General features: G+C 54.3%; 1 protein-coding gene across 9 annotated transcripts in view; it reads left to right on the top strand.

Moving 5' to 3' along the window:
• Positions 1 to 2,453: 2,453 nt before the first annotated feature.
• TOP1MT (DNA topoisomerase I mitochondrial) overlaps positions 2,454 to 17,740 on the top strand; it is a 35,667-nt gene continuing 20,380 nt past the window's right edge. For 2 of the 9 annotated variants that reach the window (XM_070221344.1, XM_070221342.1), the window contains exons 1-7: positions 2,454 to 2,592; positions 3,562 to 3,660; positions 3,991 to 4,090; positions 4,585 to 4,652; positions 7,346 to 7,412; positions 8,039 to 9,057; positions 15,889 to 16,004. In XM_070221344.1, coding sequence (XP_070077445.1) covers positions 3,596 to 3,660; positions 3,991 to 4,090; positions 4,585 to 4,652; positions 7,346 to 7,412; positions 8,039 to 9,057; positions 15,889 to 16,004 — 1,435 coding nt within the window. In that variant the 5' untranslated portion in view covers positions 2,454 to 2,592; positions 3,562 to 3,595. The other 7 variants (XM_070221347.1, XM_070221345.1, XM_070221346.1 and 4 more) reach the window with 6 other exon arrangements.

The raw sequence follows: 17,740 nt of genomic DNA, 5'->3' as shown, positions 1-17,740 counted from the left end.
TTTGGGGGGGGTGAGAAGGCACAGGTGGTCAAATGGCGCCTAGCATAATGATTGTGTCTCATCAACAGCCTGCGATGTGTAGAAGAAAAAAAAAACTTAATTCCAAGGACTTATTCGTTTGTGAACTAATCCAGAAAGATTCAGATTCTGGAGAGAGGTAACTCTGATGTCACTACTGAATACCTTGTTGTCAGACAGCTTTGGATATAATTTATAAAATATTTTTGACATTTGCCCAGCCAATCAACTGACAACAAGGCTCTTACCCCAAATCTGGGACCACCGAGACATAGCCACCCTCAAAAATATGTATCATCAGAAAATATGCATCATTTATTTACCAAGCAAAAAAGGGGCATTATTCAGTGGAACCAAAGCTTCCTTCTCCCTGAAAACCTGTTTCTATTTTCCACGTATGACTAATTTTTAATCTCAGTGACTGAGCGGTAATGCCATTGTCACTGATGCTGACAACGGGGTTTTTTAAGAAGCATATGATAGATGTTGCCTTCATGGTATCCTTTTTTGGTTATTGTTCCTGTGGCGTTCTGAATAAAATGAGCTCAGCCTCCGTGGGGCTCTAGCAAATCCAGGCACAATTGTAGATTAGATGCCATCTTTATGCAAAGCTTCCACAGCGCACACTCGGCCGGCAGTGTGAGCCGTCTATACGACAGAAGGCTTCCGTCTGGCCATTATTCACCAAAGCAGGAAAACAGCTATTTACCTAAGTTCCATTTGTTAAGAAGGCAGGAATGGCATCTTTAATAACTTCAAACAAAGGCACTACAACTGGTAAAACCACCAAATTGTAAAGTAAGAAAGCACCTTTGAAATAGCCTGCTCTGTTCTCCTCGAGTGTATGTTTTTAGGTGGTTTTCCTGTGATGCAGTTTTAGGGTCAGAAGACAGCCCCACCCACCTGGCCATGCAAACTGGAACCTTGGGTGCCATCCTCAACTCCTCTTGTCCCCACCTCCACCATCCTCAGCTGGCCATCCTCACTGCCATCTCCCACTGGCATGAGGCGTCCAGTTTCCTGCAGGCCTCCCCATGAGCCATCTCACCCACCAAGGGCTAGTCATCTCTGCAAAATGCAATGGAAACACATTATCTCACCTAAGCTGACAGTGCCCCCCAGTGCCTGCCCAATCGCATCCACACGCCCCGGCCCTTCCCCAACTCCAACATGCACACACAGGTGCATGCACACACACACATGCACTTGCACACACTTTAGCCAACGCTCTCAGCGCCCTGCTCACATCTCCTGGGCACTGGCTATTCCCATGCATTCCAATTCCTCCTGCAGGCGACCTCTTCCCTGAGGGCTTCTCTCAGTGCCTAGGTGTGCCGGCCTGTGCCTGGGGCTTACAGGGAGTCGGGGATTTGACAGCCCAGAAGCAGCCCCAGCGAATGACAGACAGGAGGTGCTGGATGGATCAGGGACCTAATTCACTCTGGAGGTGTGTTCCTCCGAGGCTCCAAGTGGGGCTGAGCCCACCGCGGGAACCTGCTGTTCACTACACCTGGGACTGGCCTCATTCCCTTCCCTGTCTCACTTCCCCACCCCACTACCTGTGCTTCCTGGGCCTACCACCCAAATAAAGTATTTGCACCAAGGGTCTGCTTTTGCAGGAACCCGACCTCAGACGCTTGCACACACGGTGCACACGGGCCCACTTGCAACTGTCCTGACCATTTGCAGCCACTCGCTGTGCCCTTATCCACACAGCTCCCTGTCTGTCTGGAGTCCTCTCTCCACTCTGCCGCCCTGGCCAACATCTACTGAACTTCCCAGCCTCAGATGAATGTCGCCGCTCCCAGCCGTCTCTCCAGACTCAGTGGGCCCGATGTGGTTCTAGCACCCCCTCCCTTGCCGACACCGAGGAGCACGCCTCGCTTGCCGCACTCCCCCGGCGCCCAGCACGCCGCGTTCACGGTGATGGACACTCGCACGCCCAGCGTCCCCGTGGGCACGCGCCAGCCGGCCGGTGCAGCGTCCGAACGGCTCCGTTCAACAACCTGCTCCTGCGCTCTTCTCAAACGTCCCCGGTTCAGAGCTCAAAGCAGCAAAGGGCTCGGCGGTACATCCACGTCTGAGGACCCCGAGGCCGAGCCCGCGGGAACCGGGGTCTGAGGCCCGGAGCGGGTGCTCGGGCGCTGGGCCTTTCCGCGGGGTCCAGCCCCGGCTTCCCGCCTCGACGCCCCGCTCTCCGGCTCCTCCCTCGCGGGCCCAGCTCCGCCCCACCGCCCGGTGATCGCTGACCCAGCGGCATCCAGATGCACCGACTCCAGAACACACGCTTCACCACCACTCTGGGCCTGGCGGGGGTCTGCAGCTCGGTTCCCAGGAGACCGGGGCGGGGGCGTCTGCGCCCCTCCCCTGGCGTCCCGCGCATGCGCCCCCGCCCCGCGCAGCTCCGCCCCCTCCACCGCCAGCTCTCCCGGCGGCCCCCGCGGCAGCGTCGAGGCGCGGCACGTGGCGGCGGCTGCGCACGCGCGGACCCGGTGACTAGCCGCCGGGCGCTGCCGTGGGCTTTGGTGCGGCTGCTTTGGGGGATCCCAGGGCCTTTGAAGAGCTGCAGAGGAGGTTGGACCCGGCCTGAGGACGCAGGGGCCGTCGCAGGGGCGGGTGGGGCCTGGAGGGTGCTCTGGCTGTGCCCTCAGCGACCCCGTTCGCGTCGGTGACCCCCGCCGTGCCCTCCGTGGCCCTGTTCTCTTTGGGGTGTTTGTCCGCCTGTCCCCTTCCTTCGGTGTCCAACGCCCCCTGTTCCCGACCCCGTGGCCGGCTGCGCCTGCTGCTCCTGACCAGCTGCCCTGTAGGCTGCGTAGGAGAAGGGCCCGGACTGGCCCTCACAGGGGGAAATCCCGCCCTGTCCCCGGGGGCTCCTCCCCGCAGGGGGCGCTGTCGATGTGCCAGCCCTCCCCAAGCCCGCATGCGCTAACCGGCTTCCTGCCCGGCCCCTGAATCTCCAGCTCCACTAACCTTAGGGCCCCGGTTGTCCGCTGAGTTCCGATCCGCCCTCCCCCTCCTCACCATGCTGGTGTTCATCTTGTAACACCTCGAGTTTTCAGCTTTTTTTCTTTTTCTTTTCGTCTGACGCATCTAAAGCGATAAGTAGTCAGCTAGAATTGGCAAACGGGCTATTTTCCGGGGAGTCTGTGCCTGAATTCAAAATACTTAATCGTGACATTTAAAAATATAAACATGACAACATATAAAACCCGAGAAGATGCTCAGAACCTGTTCACTGAAACTGTTCCCAGAGAGACTAATTGTATAATGGTGGGGTCGTGAATGAATACTATGTACTGACCGTCAGAACCAGTGGAGACTCATGAGCAGAGTGACTTTGCTGTGCTCTTGGTTGTGGGTTTCTGTGAGTTGCTGTTGCTGTGTTTTAGATGTAGACTCAGCGGGCCGGAGCACCAGCTGCAGGCGCGACTGGCCGTAGAATGTCCCTGCCGCATGGGTCCAGGCTCACCTCCTTTAGAACTGACCTGCCCCTTGCCCTGGGGTCCTCTGTGATGTGTCACAGCCCTATGTGTTTTCTTACAGTTGGGGATTCGCAGTTACAGATAAAGAAGAGGCGATGGGAGATGATGAGGTGTCCGATTTGAAGCAGTTCTCGGTGAAGGATAAGGTTGCCCTCATGAGGTAATGGAATGCTTTTGGGAAGAGGAAGTGGCCTTTGCTGGGCGAGTTGTGATTTTTGTTAAGGGGCTGGCTCAGCTCTTACAACAACGTAGTCTGATTGGCCCCATCCCCACACTGGTGGAAGGAGGGCTGTGAATAGCCTCCGTGCGCCGACTCGGCCCAGGTGGCGTCCAGCAGGGAGTCTGTTATCAGACTGGAGACGGAGAGGGAGGCGGTGATCTGATTGCCTTTCCGTGAGGTTTGTGTTTCTTCCCGTCAAAGACATCATTTCAGTGTTGGCTTTGCGTTTCCTCCCTTGGGAGTCACATGAAAATATTTCTTTGATTAAAGGAAGAGAGAGAATACCGAGCAGATGAAGCTAGAAAACTCAAAGAAACGGAAAGTGAAGGAGCCAAACCAAACCAGTCGGGGAAGATGTGGGGAAGACCAGGTTTGAATCTTTTATTTACTGTTAATGTTTCACTTTTAAACTCACAGTTTTCAATATGTTGCATTCTTTGTGTTCTTTTTACCCATAAGTCTTTCTAAGTTTTCATGTCATAATGGTAAAATTTAAAACATGTACTTTGTGTTCATGGTAAGGGACATATATTTCCAACTTCAGAAGGTGCACTGCTTTCTGTGTTGTGTGTGGGGGTTGGACTCAGTCCTGAGGGGCGTGGGTTTGGCTTCTTACCTCTCAGAAGCCTTTGACCCGGCTGCTGCCACCCTCTTGCTGAGTTGTAAGGAATGGGCAGCCGCTGGCTGGGTGTCAGAGTGGCCTGGACCTGCTCACACTCAGTCTTCATGTTTGGTCTTCTCAAGGGCCACATGCAGAACACATTGGGGCAGTCTCCTTAGCATTTTAACAGCAGTTCTAACCATTTATCGTGACATGGACGTGCTCTCAGTAAATAAACTCTCTTATCTTGTGGCTTGTAGCAGTGCTTGAAAGAAGAAAGTACATTCTCCGTTTGGAAAGAAAATCCAGGCCAGGGTAGTGTTACCATCAGGTAAGGTTTGTTCTGTGTCCCTTTCCTGTGTGGAGGGGGGGAAGTGGGGATGGTGAGGGGGTGCGGCGATCTCCATGGGAGGGGGGGTGACATCACCTTCTGTCCTCAGACTCTGGCCTTTGCAGTGGAATTGTGCCCTGCACTCCCTGTTTTTATCGTCTTTGCTTTCACTGAGACGGAAGTTAGGAATCCGGTAGATCTGTAGCATGGTGGGGAACGTGAGCTGCTGTCTGATGCGAGGGACTCGATCTCTGGCACGTTCGTGTGACAGCCAGAGATGGAGGGTGATGTCCTGAGCACCAGCCCTCCCTCAGCTGCCGTGGGTCCTTTTTTTGGTTGGTTTTTCTTGTAAATAAATGATCTTGTCAGAACTAATTGTAAACTTAGTAACAATCAGTGTACCGACAGCTTTTTCAAAGGATAGCACCAAAACAGTTTAAACGGCGTTGGGCTGACAGTTGTCGCTGACCCTTCTTGACCTCTCCTCTCTGTTTTCTACCACTTTCTTGTATCAGATGATAGTGTAAAAAGCTTCCTTTGTCCAGCAGAACAAAGAAAAAGCTGAATGGAAAAAACTGTAGTAGGATTTGCTTTTGAAAACTCTGATGCTGCAGACGGATCCCTGGCTCGATGCAAGGATCTGTCTGTTGGGTTAGGGTGAATGGAATCTGCATTAGAATCAGGGAGTTGGAGCTATGTTGTTTTCAATAGTATTTCCATTTTTGAGCGAAGCTCCTGGCCTTGGAACACAGGAGTTGTTTAATTTGGTGTTTGCTCTGAGTCACCTCAAATCCTGCTTACTAGTAAGTTCCTATAATCTGCTCCCCCAGGAGGAGGCAGGCCATCCTTTGCGCCCGCCGCCTGCTGCTTCAACAGGCCCCACCATCTCCCTCTCTGCGGTGCCATGCACTGTGTGTTGACTTCTATGTAGGCTCACACTGTCCACGTCGCTGCTTTGTTCAGGTTGCAGAAATTGGAATTTTTATGTTGAAATATCACAAGTGTTAAACGTTGGTGCAATTTTACAAAAGTGCTTGGCCGGCCAAACAGAAATGTGTGTGGCCCAGATTTAGCTCATGGGCCGACAGTTGCAGCCTCCGTGCTCAGGACAGAGGCAGGACTTCTCTCTGTGCTTGACGTTCTGTTCCAACTCTCCTTCTCTCATGGAAAATTTCAGAAAGTTATGAAAACATTCTTTTTGTGTTATTTTTATTGTGATAAAATCTATATAATATAGAATTCATTATCTTAACCATTTTAAAGTGTATAATTCAGTGATAATAAGTGCATTCACAAACGTGTGCAACCATCACCACTATCTAACAATTCTAGAACTTTTTCATCATCCTGAAAGGAAACTCCATACCCCTTATTTCCCTCTTCCCCCAGCCCCTGACAACCACTAATCTGTTTTCAATTCCTATGGATTTGCCTATTCTGGATAGTTCATATAAGTGAATCATAGAGTATTTGTCCTTTTATGTCTGGCTTCTTTCACTTAGCATGTTTTTAAGATTCATCCCCGTCATAGTGTGCATCAGTACTTCATTCCTTTTATGGCTGAAAATAGTCTATTGTAGGCATAGGCCACTTTTTGCTTATCCATTCATCTGTTGATGGACATTTTGGGTTATTTCCACCTTTCGACTCTTGTAAATATTTCTGCATATTTACAATACTGTAAAGTTGTGAACGTTCACGCACAAGTATTTGTTTGAATATCTAGGAGTGGAATTGCTGGGTCTTAATGGCAAATCTATATTTGCTTTGTTGAGAAACTGCCAGACTGTTTTCCAAATGGCTCCACCATTTTGTATTCCTACTAGCAACGTACAGAGAATTCAGTTTCTTCACATCCTTGCCAACACTTGTTATTTTCTCTCTTTTTGCTGTAGCCATCCTAGGGCGTGCAAAGGGAACTGTTTGTAGGTGATCTGTCAGCCAGTGAGTGGGCGTGCCTGGCCACCATTACCTTGTGCCTGGGTCCCCCGGCAGGGCCCTGTTGCCCTACAGGTTTTGGAGGGGTCTCTCCGTTTAGTTTGGGTTTTGTTTCTAAATGTGTTTTCTGAAGGACTGTTTTTCCAGATGGATGATTCTAAGACAGTTGTGGTATTGATGGGGGGAGGGGTGGACCTACTGGGTGACAGGGAGCTGGCCCTGCAGTCCCTTCTCCCTGTGGCCCCAGGCAGGCTCTTGTAGGCAGGAGACGGCCAGAGATGCTTTCGCAGCTTCCGCCACCTGGAGTCGGGCTCGTTCACTCCCCTGCTCATGGATTAACTGTCATATTTACCAAAGCCTGTTTTAAAAAGAAAAAAGTTTGGGGCTGGCCCCGTGGCCGAGTGGTTAAGCTCATGCGCTCTGCTTCGGTGGCCCAGGGTTCGAATCCTGAGCACAGACATGGCACCACTCATCAGGCCACAATGAGGCAGCATCCCACATGCCACAACTAGAAGGACCCACAACTAAAATATACAGCTGTGTACTGGGGGGATTTAGGGAGAAAAAAGCAGGGGGGAAAAAAAAAAGAAGATTGGAAACAGTTGTTAGCTCAGGTGCCAATCTTTAAAAAAAAGTTCGTTAAAGAGATTAGAGACTTCTACAGGATTGTTCTGAATCTTTTCCCCATTTTTAAAATGGCAGGCTTTCTAAGTGAGCAGCAGCTTTACATATTTATGTATAAATTTGTATTCCAGATCTGCACAGACCACCAAGCCAGTGAAGACAAATAACCATGAAAAGCCATCCAAGAAAAAAAGCCAAGTGAGCATCCTAAAGTGTGGTTCTCAGGACCGCTGTCAGTGATTTATAGGCACTCGTGCCTGGCAGGATGTTTATTCTTGCAAACATAAGAAGACAGTGAATGAACTTAATGTCTAACTTTCTAATAGGAATTTATTGTGAGATAAGTTGGTAGAGCCTCGATGGGGGCAGTGGCCTTGGAATAGTTCTTCCTCCCTGTGCCCACACTTGATGGTGTTTGTACCTGGGGGCGGGTGAGCCTGGGTGGGGTGGAAGACAGTGGCGTGGCCTGTGCCTGCCCTGGAGCGGGAGGAGCCCCAAGCCTGCCACGTGCTGCCCTCTTTCCACTCCTGACAAGGGCTGAGACACCAAAGCTGTTTTCCAAAGCTCAGTCGGAGGCGCTTAGAAACCCATGGCCTCGCTCTGGAGGCCCCCTGAGGGCTGTCCCTGTGGGCAGTGGCAGGGCGTGTGCAGTGTCTTGGGAAGCCGTCCTGCAGGGTTGTGTGTGCTCTCTGGTCCCTTTTCCCTCCCTGTGAGCTCCGAGTGGTGGCCAGCCTGCCTCGTCGTGGGCCTCCCACCTCCTCTCTGACCTGGGGCGGGCGCTGCCCGGGGCCCGCTCATGACGTGTTCTCTCTGTTCTGGGCAAGGTTCCGAGGTCACGAGGAGGCCCTGAAGACAGAATGGAGCTGGCCCTTGGTGGATGTGAGATGGTCTCTGGGGACGGGCCCCTGCAGGCTGTGCTGGGCAGGAAGGAAGGCATTAAGGCCCTGCCACGCAGCACCCTCGGAGAGGGAGACAGCGAGCAAGGAGACGCTAACCAGGAAGGGGGCCCAGTGAAAATGAAAAGCAAACAGAAGAAAACTAAAGAAAAAACGTGGGAAGAGAAGAGGCTGAAAGGGCTTGAGGAGAAACGTGCTGGGAGGTGTTCAAAAGCATCGAGGCTGGAGAAAGACCACAGGGATGCCAGCCACAGGAAGGGGGGCCCTGAGGGAGCGGGGGGCAGGCCAGCAGCCAGAGGGAAGGGGGAGCAAAGTGGGGACAAGGAGACAGGAGCGGGGAGCCCCAAAGAAGGAACACAGGCTGAGGACAGAGAACTAGGGAAGGCAACAGCGGAAGGGTTGCTGGGGAGGAGACAGACAGATGAGGAGGGGGAAGACACGGGGGCCAACAGAGCCATGGAAGGGGCCCGTGAAGGATTGGGTGGGGACACCCAGGCAGGAGGGGAGGCGCCTGGTCACAAGTCCAAGTCACAGGTGGAGCGTCCCAGAATAGACAGGAGAAGGAAGATGGAGACTGCAGGTGGGGTGGGGGCCCGGGGAGCAAAGGATCAGAGACGGGGAGACCAGGGGCCACAGAGAGCCAAGCTCACGGAGGAGGGGAGCATGAAGCGTGCCCACGGGTGCGGCCCTGCGGGGGAGGAAGCAGCCGGCCAGGAGGTGGTCCCCGCCACTGCCCCCGGGCTGGGAGGCTTCCCAAGGAAGACTCGAGAAGAGAAGAAGCTGAAAGAGAAAAAGAAGCAGGGCAGCATGAAGCAGGGTGGAGGCAAGGAGCTGCCGCAAGAGCAGGAGCAGCTGGTTGGCGTGCGGACATGCAGAGGGCGAGAAAAGAAGAGGGACGCGGAGGCCCCGAAAGGGCAGGAGAAGGAGGAAGCAGGCCAGTGGAGATGGTACGTCCCGCCTGTCCTGTCCCCTCCCCTCAAGGCCAGGGACCTCCTGGCAGCTCTCAGGTTGTGGGCGCCAGTGGGAAGGGGTGTGTACCCTCAGGGCCAGCCCGGGCACCCTCAGGGGCCTGCAGGGGAGGTGTGATGGGTAACTCCAGGATGCCCTAGTGCAGCGGCAGCTTCGGAAATGGAGGTTTTCCCGGGTACCAGTGAGCGGCCTCCATGAAGCTCTCGCTCTGCGTCTGCGTTGCTTTTGCCCAGTCCTTGATGAGGTCACTACTGTTCTCTCCATTTTTCACATGAGAAAGCCAAGGTACAGAGAAGTTAAGTAACTTGCCCATGGTCACACAGCTGCTAAGCAGAGGAGCAGACTTTGGACCCCGTTACCTTAATTAACCATCACACCTGTGCCATCCCATATGGCAGCTGGCCACCACCAGCCACTTGTGGCAACGAGGGCCTGAGATCTGGCTGGTTCCAGTTGTGATGTGGTGTGGGTGTGAAGTGCACACTGATTTCAAAGACTTAGTTTGAAAAAGAGAATGTAAAGTAACTCATTAATTTTTCACATTGATTATGCATTGAAATGACAATATTTTGGATATAATGGTTGAACTGCTGTGTATTACTAAAGTTAAATTCACCTTTTCTTTTGGAAATAGGGCTTCTAGACGATTTAAAATCCCTGTGTGGCTCGTGTCCCATTTCTGCTGGACAGCGCTGCCTCATACCCTGTGGAGGAGACCACAAGTGGGTCTGTGGCTTCGGGGTCAGAAAGGTCTTTCTTGGTATCTGCTCCCACATTCAGCAGCTGTTTGATTCTGGGGAAGTTACTTAAACTTTCTGAGCCTTGTTTCTCTTGTATATGAAATGGTGTTGTGCGTACCTGCTGCGTGGAGTTGCTGTTAAGTATGAGGACACACGTGAAGGGTTCTGAGGGGGGCTCTCATTGTGGGGTCATTTGCGTCTTCCTGATGGCTAGTGATGTGAGCGTCTTTTCACATGCTCATTGGCCATTTGTATGTCGTCTTCGGAGAAATGTCAGTTTAGATCCTTTGCTCGTTCCAATTTAGCTGTTTTGTCTTTGGTCGCTTGTAGTTTTGATATCATTTAAAACAACCTTTATTTAATCCAGGGTCATGAAGGTTTACACCTATGTTTTTTCCTGAGAGTTTTATGGTTTTAGTTTCAGGTGTTTGATCCATGTTGATTTGACTTTCGCATGTGGTACCCAACTGCATTCTTCGCCCGTGGATGGTCCAGCACCGTTTGTTGAAAAGGCTGTTTTTTTCCTATTGAGTGGTCTTGGCACCCTTGTGGAAAATCAGTTGACCATGGATGTATGGGTTTATTTCTGAACTCTTGGTTCTGCTCCATTGATTTACCTGTGTGTCCTTATGCCAACACCACACTGTCCTGATTCCTGAAACTTTATAATAAGTTTTGAAATCTGAATGTGTGAGTCTGCTAACTTAGTTCTTTTTCAAGATTGTTTCTGGTTTTGTGGATCCCTCATATTTTCCTATAAGTTTTAGGATTGGGTTGTCAATTTCTGCAGAGAAGCCAGCTGGAATTTTGGTGGGCACTGAGTTGTGCCTGTTGATCACTTTGGGGAATGTTGTCATTGTAGCAAAAAGACGTCTTCCAATCCATGAACATGGGACAACTTTCTGTTTATTTAGATCATCTTTAATTTCTTTCTGCAATGTTCTATAGTTTTCAGCATACAAGTCTTTGACCTCCTTAGTTGAATTTATTTCTAGCTATTTTATTTTTTTGGTGCTATTATAAATGGAGTCATTTCTTAATTTTCTTCTCAGGTTTCTCGTTGCAGGTGTAAAGAAACAAAGCTAATTTTTGGATGTTGATCTTATGCCCTGCAACATTGTTGAAGTCATTTATTAGATTCAGTAATTTTCTTGTGGAGTCTTTTGGGTTTTCTGTCTACAGTGTCCTGCTGTCTGCAAGTAGAGGCAGCTTACTTTTCATGTCCGACTCGGGCGCCTTCTGTTTCTCTTTCGTGCCTCTGTGCTCTGTTTGGAACCCCCAGGACTGTGTGGAACGGCAGTGGTGAGAGCAGACCCGCCATTGTCTGGTTCTGGTCCTGGGGAAGGGTGTGGTCTTTCACCTTTGGGTATGACGTGGCTGCAGGTTTTGTAGCTGCTTTTTCTCGGGTTGAGGAAGTTCCTTTCTACTCCTAGTTTGTTGAGTGTGTTTTCTGTTTTTATCATGAAAACCTGTTGGATTTTGTCAGGTGCTTTTTCTTCATCTGTTGGTAGATCTTAGGGTTTTTGTCCTGCCACGTCCCCATTTACAAAGCCTGAGTGGTCTGAATTTGAAAGCAAAATGGCCGCAGGATTCTGTTGCAGGAGTGGTGGGCATGTGTGGAATTTCCTTCCTGGTTTTAGAAGGATTATAAGAGAGAATATATGCAAACCTCTAAACACACCTGGTGTAAGGTGGTCTGTCAGATGCCTTGCTGCTGCCGTCCTAATGTGTCTGGGTGCTGAGATCCAGCCGTTGCGGCCATGCAGCTCTGTGCCAGTGCTTCCAGCCACGAGGTGGGAGTGGGAACTGAAGAACTGGTGGCAGTAGTGAGGGTTACCGAGGGTGCACGGGCGAGCTTGTCTCTGTTAAATATCCCCTAGGTGATCACAGCGCGTATGCCTGGGCCTGCCGTGTGCACTAGGTGTGGACACTGCCACCTACCCTCATCTGCTTCCTGCAGTCCCTAAGCCCTATTTTACAGAGACCGAGATGCAGGAGAGTCGGACACCTGCCCGAGGTGGACAAGTGGTGGGGCTGTGTGGCGGGCTGGCTCCGGGCCCCAGGTGAGCGCCGTGTCCATCTCCTGACCAGGATTTGCTCTGTAGGGCTTATAGCTTGGCCGCGCTGCCCAGGGGGAAGGGGGGGGTCAAGCCCAGGGACAGTGAGTGCGTGGAGGGAGGTTTCAGCACGTGCAGGGGTGAGGGGTGAGAGGCTGGTCAGCCAGGATTGTGTTACAGGACTTGTAGGGAGAGTTGTCAAGAGGCACCTTCTCTGGGAGGCCACTTGGGCCTGGATGGAAGGTGTGTCTGTGTTCTGGCTGTGCTGGCATTTTGTCCATTGTGTCCTCACACAGCTTCACTTGTCTGTGGCACAGTAGGGCCCTCTGACAGCGTGGAGGCATCCCTCTCCCGTGTCTAGGGTGGTGTACAGGGCGAGCGTATGTTTATGGAGGGCCAGGTGCCCTTAGGACCTCTGTGGGGCAGGGAATGTGGCGTTCCAGCGCTGAAAATGTGCTCCTAGGTGTTTATGCAGTGCCTACTGTGTGCGGCCCTGGGCCTCTCCCAGCGCTGCCTTCGTGGGAGCCTCAGGCTCATCGTGTGGCCCGGGTGAGCATCCCAGCACCTCTGGGCTGGGACGTGGGGACGAAAGGGGGCGAGACTGGACTTGGATTCAGGGCCAGTGCGTCAGGAGGCTGGACCAAGTGCACAGGGAAACAGGGATGAGGGGACAGCGGCCGGAGTGGCCCTGCCAGTGCAGCTGCCTGTGCCTGGGAGATGTCCCTCCCAGCGCTGGCGGAAGAGCCCAGGTGGGCGCACTCACCAGGCCACGTCCACGGAGCACGCGCGGGGGCCGGGGTCGGCGAGCTCCTGCGGTTCCTGCTCCTGGGGAGGGCAAGGAGCAGGCTGCGCAGGAACGCCCCGCATCCCCGCGCTGCGCAGAGGGCCGGAGGGTGGGAGTGCCGGGCAGCAGAGCCAGGTAAGGCGGCCGAGGACACCAGGCAGGGGAGTCAGGGCGGCCACACCGGGTCCTCCCTGACCGCTCCTCTGGGCCAGAGGCAGAGCACCCTCAGGGGAGCACAGGCCCTGCGGCTGGCCTTGCTCTTGAGTTTCCCTAAATGTAATTCGAGAGCACAGAGGCAGCACGTGCTGTTTCTTGACTCCACCCTTGGACGTCCTGTCCCCGGAGGTGCAGGCCCCGCCCCTTCTCACCGCTCCTCCCATCCCGGGAGGGTGCCCCATTTGGGAGTTTCTTCCCCTATTGGTTCTTTTTTTCGGTTTGTTGAGATTCGTTGCTTATGTAGCTGCACGTGGCCTAAGCGCTGTAGTGTTTGGTTTTGGATTTCCTGTCTGGTCTGACGCTGGCTCTTTCATCCCACGCTGGCTTCTCAGTTCCTCCGTGTTTCCAGAAGCTGGGCTTCGTTCATTCCTTCGTGGGCACATACCATGTGTCCAGTCCCCCCTTAGTGGCCATTGTGTTCCCTGCTAAGGCTTGTTTCTGCGCCAGTGCTCCCAAGCTCCGCCCTGGGGCACATGGGGCAGAGGTCCTGCAGGTGTGTACAGGGGTCAGGGGTTAAATAGCGGGCATGACGTGGGTTCCCCTCTACGTGAGATGCCGCTTTTCCAAGAAGTTGGGGGGGGTTGCCACCTGCCAGGCATCAGAGTTCCCATGTTGCAAACTTAGTGCGTTTGTGCCTGAGTGACTCACAGTGGTCTGGTCAGCCCTGCCTGGGTGTGGCCTGAGTACTATCAGTTCATCCGTTTTACGGCCAAGGAGCCAAAACACGCCCAAGGCCACACAGCAGGAAGGCCCTGTGCGCCTCTGGGAGCTCAGGCTCTGCTGAGGAGGAAGGCCAGCACAAGCACGATGGGCCGAAGGAGCCTGGGGAGGGGAGGAGGGGCCCTGGGAAGACAGTGGGCCTGCACAGCTGGCGCACCTCCCTCTGCAGATGCGTTCCAGAAAGAGCTGCTGAATTGCAGCTGCACAAGATTGGGTAAATAGGTTGGAGGGAGATCTCCCTTTCAGAATGAGCTTGCTTCTTGTGGCAGTGCTTGGTCCCGGAGTCTGTGGAGGGACAGAAGAATGTCACTGAGGTGTGCAGTGCTCCAGTGAGTGGCAAGGGCAGGACATGAGCAAAGATCCCACTCACAGACCTTGACCTCAGGATGCTTGTCTGAAGTGGAGGTTTTGGGAAGGATTCAGCATGGTGCCTAGTACGTGCTGAATGCTCAGCCCCCTTACTGCCTGGCACTCTCAAGGTGCACACAGGTTTTTGGTATCTGAAAATGGATGCATCTTCCATTGATTTGATAAGACAGCATTATCTTAGTTTACATCCTTAGCGGCGCTTAGAGTGCACCATCAGCGCCACCCTAGATGCGCTGGAACAGGGTGGTGGGGTAAGGATCCAACAGCCTTGAGACAGTGGTGCCATCTCGTGTGGCGGGTGACCTCCCAGAATTCAACAGGCTCTTCTGCTCCCTTACCCCCCTCCCCAACCCCAGGAAGGGCCTCAGGGGGCTCCCCTCTGTTATCCCTCACCACCTACATGCACTCGATCACCAGAGCCTCTGGATTCTACTCCAGAGTGTTCTTAAACCCTCAACTTCTCAGGTTACAGGCTCCACCCAGATGCAGCCCCTCTGCCCTGCTCTCCTGCCTGATCTCTCCTTGCAGAAACAGCCAGCAGGACCCTCTCACAGATGTGTCTTCCCATGTCCCTTTCCGTCTCCAACCCTTCGGAGACTTCCTGCTGCTCGTAGCTGAATCTATGGGCTGCCTGTGCTCAGGGCTAAGCGTGGGTCTCCCCGTGCCCGGGTGTCCGAGCTGAGCAGGTTACCTGCCTTCTTGGCTAGTGCCGAGAGCAGTGTCCGCCTGTCTGGAAGGCTGTGCCCTGCCACACGGGAGTGCTTTTCCTGCTCTGCCCTCCTCCTTCACTGCTCACCATACTGGTGCTGCCAGTCAGGCTGAGCTCTTGCCATGTGGGGCCTTTGCACCTGCTGTTCCTTATGCTGGGAGTTGCTTTTCTCCCAGCTCTCTTCATAGAGCTGCACCTGAGCTGGCAGAGGGTTGCCCACCCACCCCCACCCACCCCCATCTACCCCCACCCCATTGCCCTTTCATCTTAGCCAAGGTGTGTCTGTCTGAATTCATCTGATTTCCTCTCTAAGGTTCTTTGGGAAGGGGCTTGTTGGTCATCTGTGTCCCTGGGGCCTGGTGTGGTGCTGGCCCAGAGCAGACCCTCGGTCCCTGGGGCATAGGTGATGATTTCATGTGGAGTCTGGCCCTGGTGTGGTGCCATATGGGGCCTTGTCTGTCTGCCTCCGGGGCTGGCTCTTGTCTGCAGACAGCACACTGTCTCAGGAAGATCTGGGGACTGATTGCAGCTGGGACCTTGGCAGGGAGCCTCAGAGGTCATGTCCATCCAGTTTCATGGGGTTGTGTCAGGCCATACAAGTTGTCCCCACAGCCAACAGCAGACTTCTCCCTAGAGTCCCTGAGGCTTGCACCCCTGGGCCGCCTCTCTGCTTGGACATCTGCTCTGTCCCTCTCCTCTGTGGGCTGGGACTCGGCTCCCCTGTGGTCCAGGCAGCCCCTCTCCTCCCCCTCCACCCAGCGCCTCCAAGGCAGGGCTCTTCAGCACCGAGCGGGGCCTTGATTTAGCAGAGGAAATGGTTGCAAGCGCAAACCATCATGGCTCCAGGAGGGGCCTCCAGAGATGGTCCGGGGGACTCTGGGCTGGCCTTCAGGGGACCGAGCTGGGTACGGCCCTTGGAGGAGTCCCCCTGCCCTTTCCCCACAGCTGGGCTCATGCACCTGTGCTGACTGGCCACTTCGTGCACATCTGAGCTGGGTGGAGAGGGAGGTGTGGTCACTGGACTAGGACTATGGTCTGAGGTCGCCCCTAGCTGCCTGCCTGCCTGCCTGCTCAGCTGTGTGGTAGAGGCCACAGCGCCCGCCTGTGTGGAGTCACAGAGGGGAGTCCGTGAGGGACACACAGAAAAGGCTTGACCCTGGCTGGCACGTGGTGCAGGTGCAGTGTGAGGAAAAGCAGACCATCTTGTCCTCCAGGTGGGAAGAGGAGAAGAGCCAAGATGGAGTGAAATGGAAACAGCTGGAGCACAAAGGCCCGTACTTCGCTCCCTCATACGAGCCCCTTCCTGATGGAGTTCACTTCTACTATGACGGTGAGGACCCGCCCCAGTGACCTGAGGGGAGCGCATGCGCCTGCGGGCGAAGGCAGTGTGGTGTCCGGTGACCTGGAGCAGACAGAGAGCTGCCTCTGGCCTGTGCTGCTCCGCCTGCTGGCGCTCCGCCTGCATCCCCTGGGGGAGGGTTATGGAGTTGGCGTTGGGCCGCCCCGTGCTGGCAGCACTCCTCGTCGGTCAGACGGTCGGCCCCTGGGAGACGCGCTGGACCTTTGCTTAGGCTCCAGGAGAGGCCACTGCTGGGTCTGGGATTCAGAGCCTCCCTCGCTCTCTCGGGCACCTGCAGCCTGGCACCCTCTCAGAGACCGCTGGTGTGTACAGGTAGTTGGCAGTTGGAGGGGACACACGTTGGGCGCACGGTGGGCCAAGTGTGGTGGGGTGTGCGCTGTCCCCCAGTTCTGTCACCTGCCTTCCTGCTGTGCCCCAGGCTGGTGTGGGCTGTGTCCTAGACTGGCCCTCTGGGCGTGGCCAGGTTTCTGCGTCCTGGCTGTTTGGACTGTGCTGCTCGCAGGGTCCCAGTTTCTGCTCCTTCATGAGAAACTGGGCTGGGTACTGCAGGGCTGTGAGCGCTGAGCCACCCTGGGGGTCAGAATGTGGGACTTGTCCGACTCCTCCCGAGGGCTTGGGGTCAGTGGGCCCTTTTCTCCACCGCTGCCTTGGCCCTCGTGCTCGCCATCTCACTGTGGCAGGAGCTCTTGCCTGGTCCTGTGCTGCTGGTTTTACCTGTTTCAGCCCACTTTCTGCGTCTCTGCTAGAGCAGTCCTGAAGACAGACCTCCTCTCCTGGGTCAGACCAGGCCCTCGGCAGCACCTGTGTGCACATGGGCACATGCACTCATGTGCAAATGCGTGCCTGTGCGCACACACACGTAGGTGTGCCCCCATGCAGGCACCCATGTGCAGGCGCATACACCCATGCATGTATACGCACACACAAGCCCCCATGATACCTGCAGTCGCCCTGTCTGTGCGTGGGCCAACCTGGCCACGCCGCTCCTCTGCTTCCTGTGCAGCCCCCTCCAGGCTCGCCCTGACTGCTGGCAAGTCCCCCTCCTGCAAGGCGGCCATGCAGGGAGGCCTCCCTCTATGGCTGGGGCTCTGGGAGCACTTAGCACCTGGAGAATCGTGTGACCTCCCGTGGGCTCCTGCCCAGTCACGCTCACAGGCATGTCCTCAGTAGATGCTCAGCCAGGACTCAGCCACATTTTTTCCTTGCTTACTGCAACTTGGTTGATGTACTTTTTGGCTTAGAATCTGTTTCTCTGAGCTTGACTGTAAATTCCATGACAGGCTGTGCTGTCACTGCTGCGTGGGCACCTGGTGGGAACAGCGCTGCGGCAGGCAACCCAAGGGCCTCGCTGCACCAGCTCTGTGCCTGGAGCAGCCCTTTGCCGCGGCCTGCTGCCCCTCTGCCTCTCCTGCTCCATGGAGAGCCTGCCTCCACCAGATGGGAAGGAAGTGGGAGCCAAGGCTGGCCTGCGCCAGCCCAGCCCCGGAGAGAAGGCGTGTTTGCAGGTCAGAGGACGGGGAGCCGAGCCCCTTGGGCCGTGGCTGCTCATAGTGTCCTCCGTCCTCCTGAGAAGCTAGTTTGGGGAGGAACTTTGCTGTTTTATCATGAATGCCTTTTTCCTTATTACCAAACTAATGCATATGTAGTTTTCCAACATATTGTTATGAAAATTTTCAGACATACAGAAAAGTTGGAGGAGCTTCATG

This window comes from Equus caballus, chromosome 9 (assembly GCF_041296265.1).
Source record: "Equus caballus isolate H_3958 breed thoroughbred chromosome 9, TB-T2T, whole genome shotgun sequence".
Lineage (NCBI taxonomy): Eukaryota > Metazoa > Chordata > Mammalia > Perissodactyla > Equidae > Equus > Equus caballus.
This window is presented reverse-complemented; position numbering and strand designations above follow the sequence as displayed.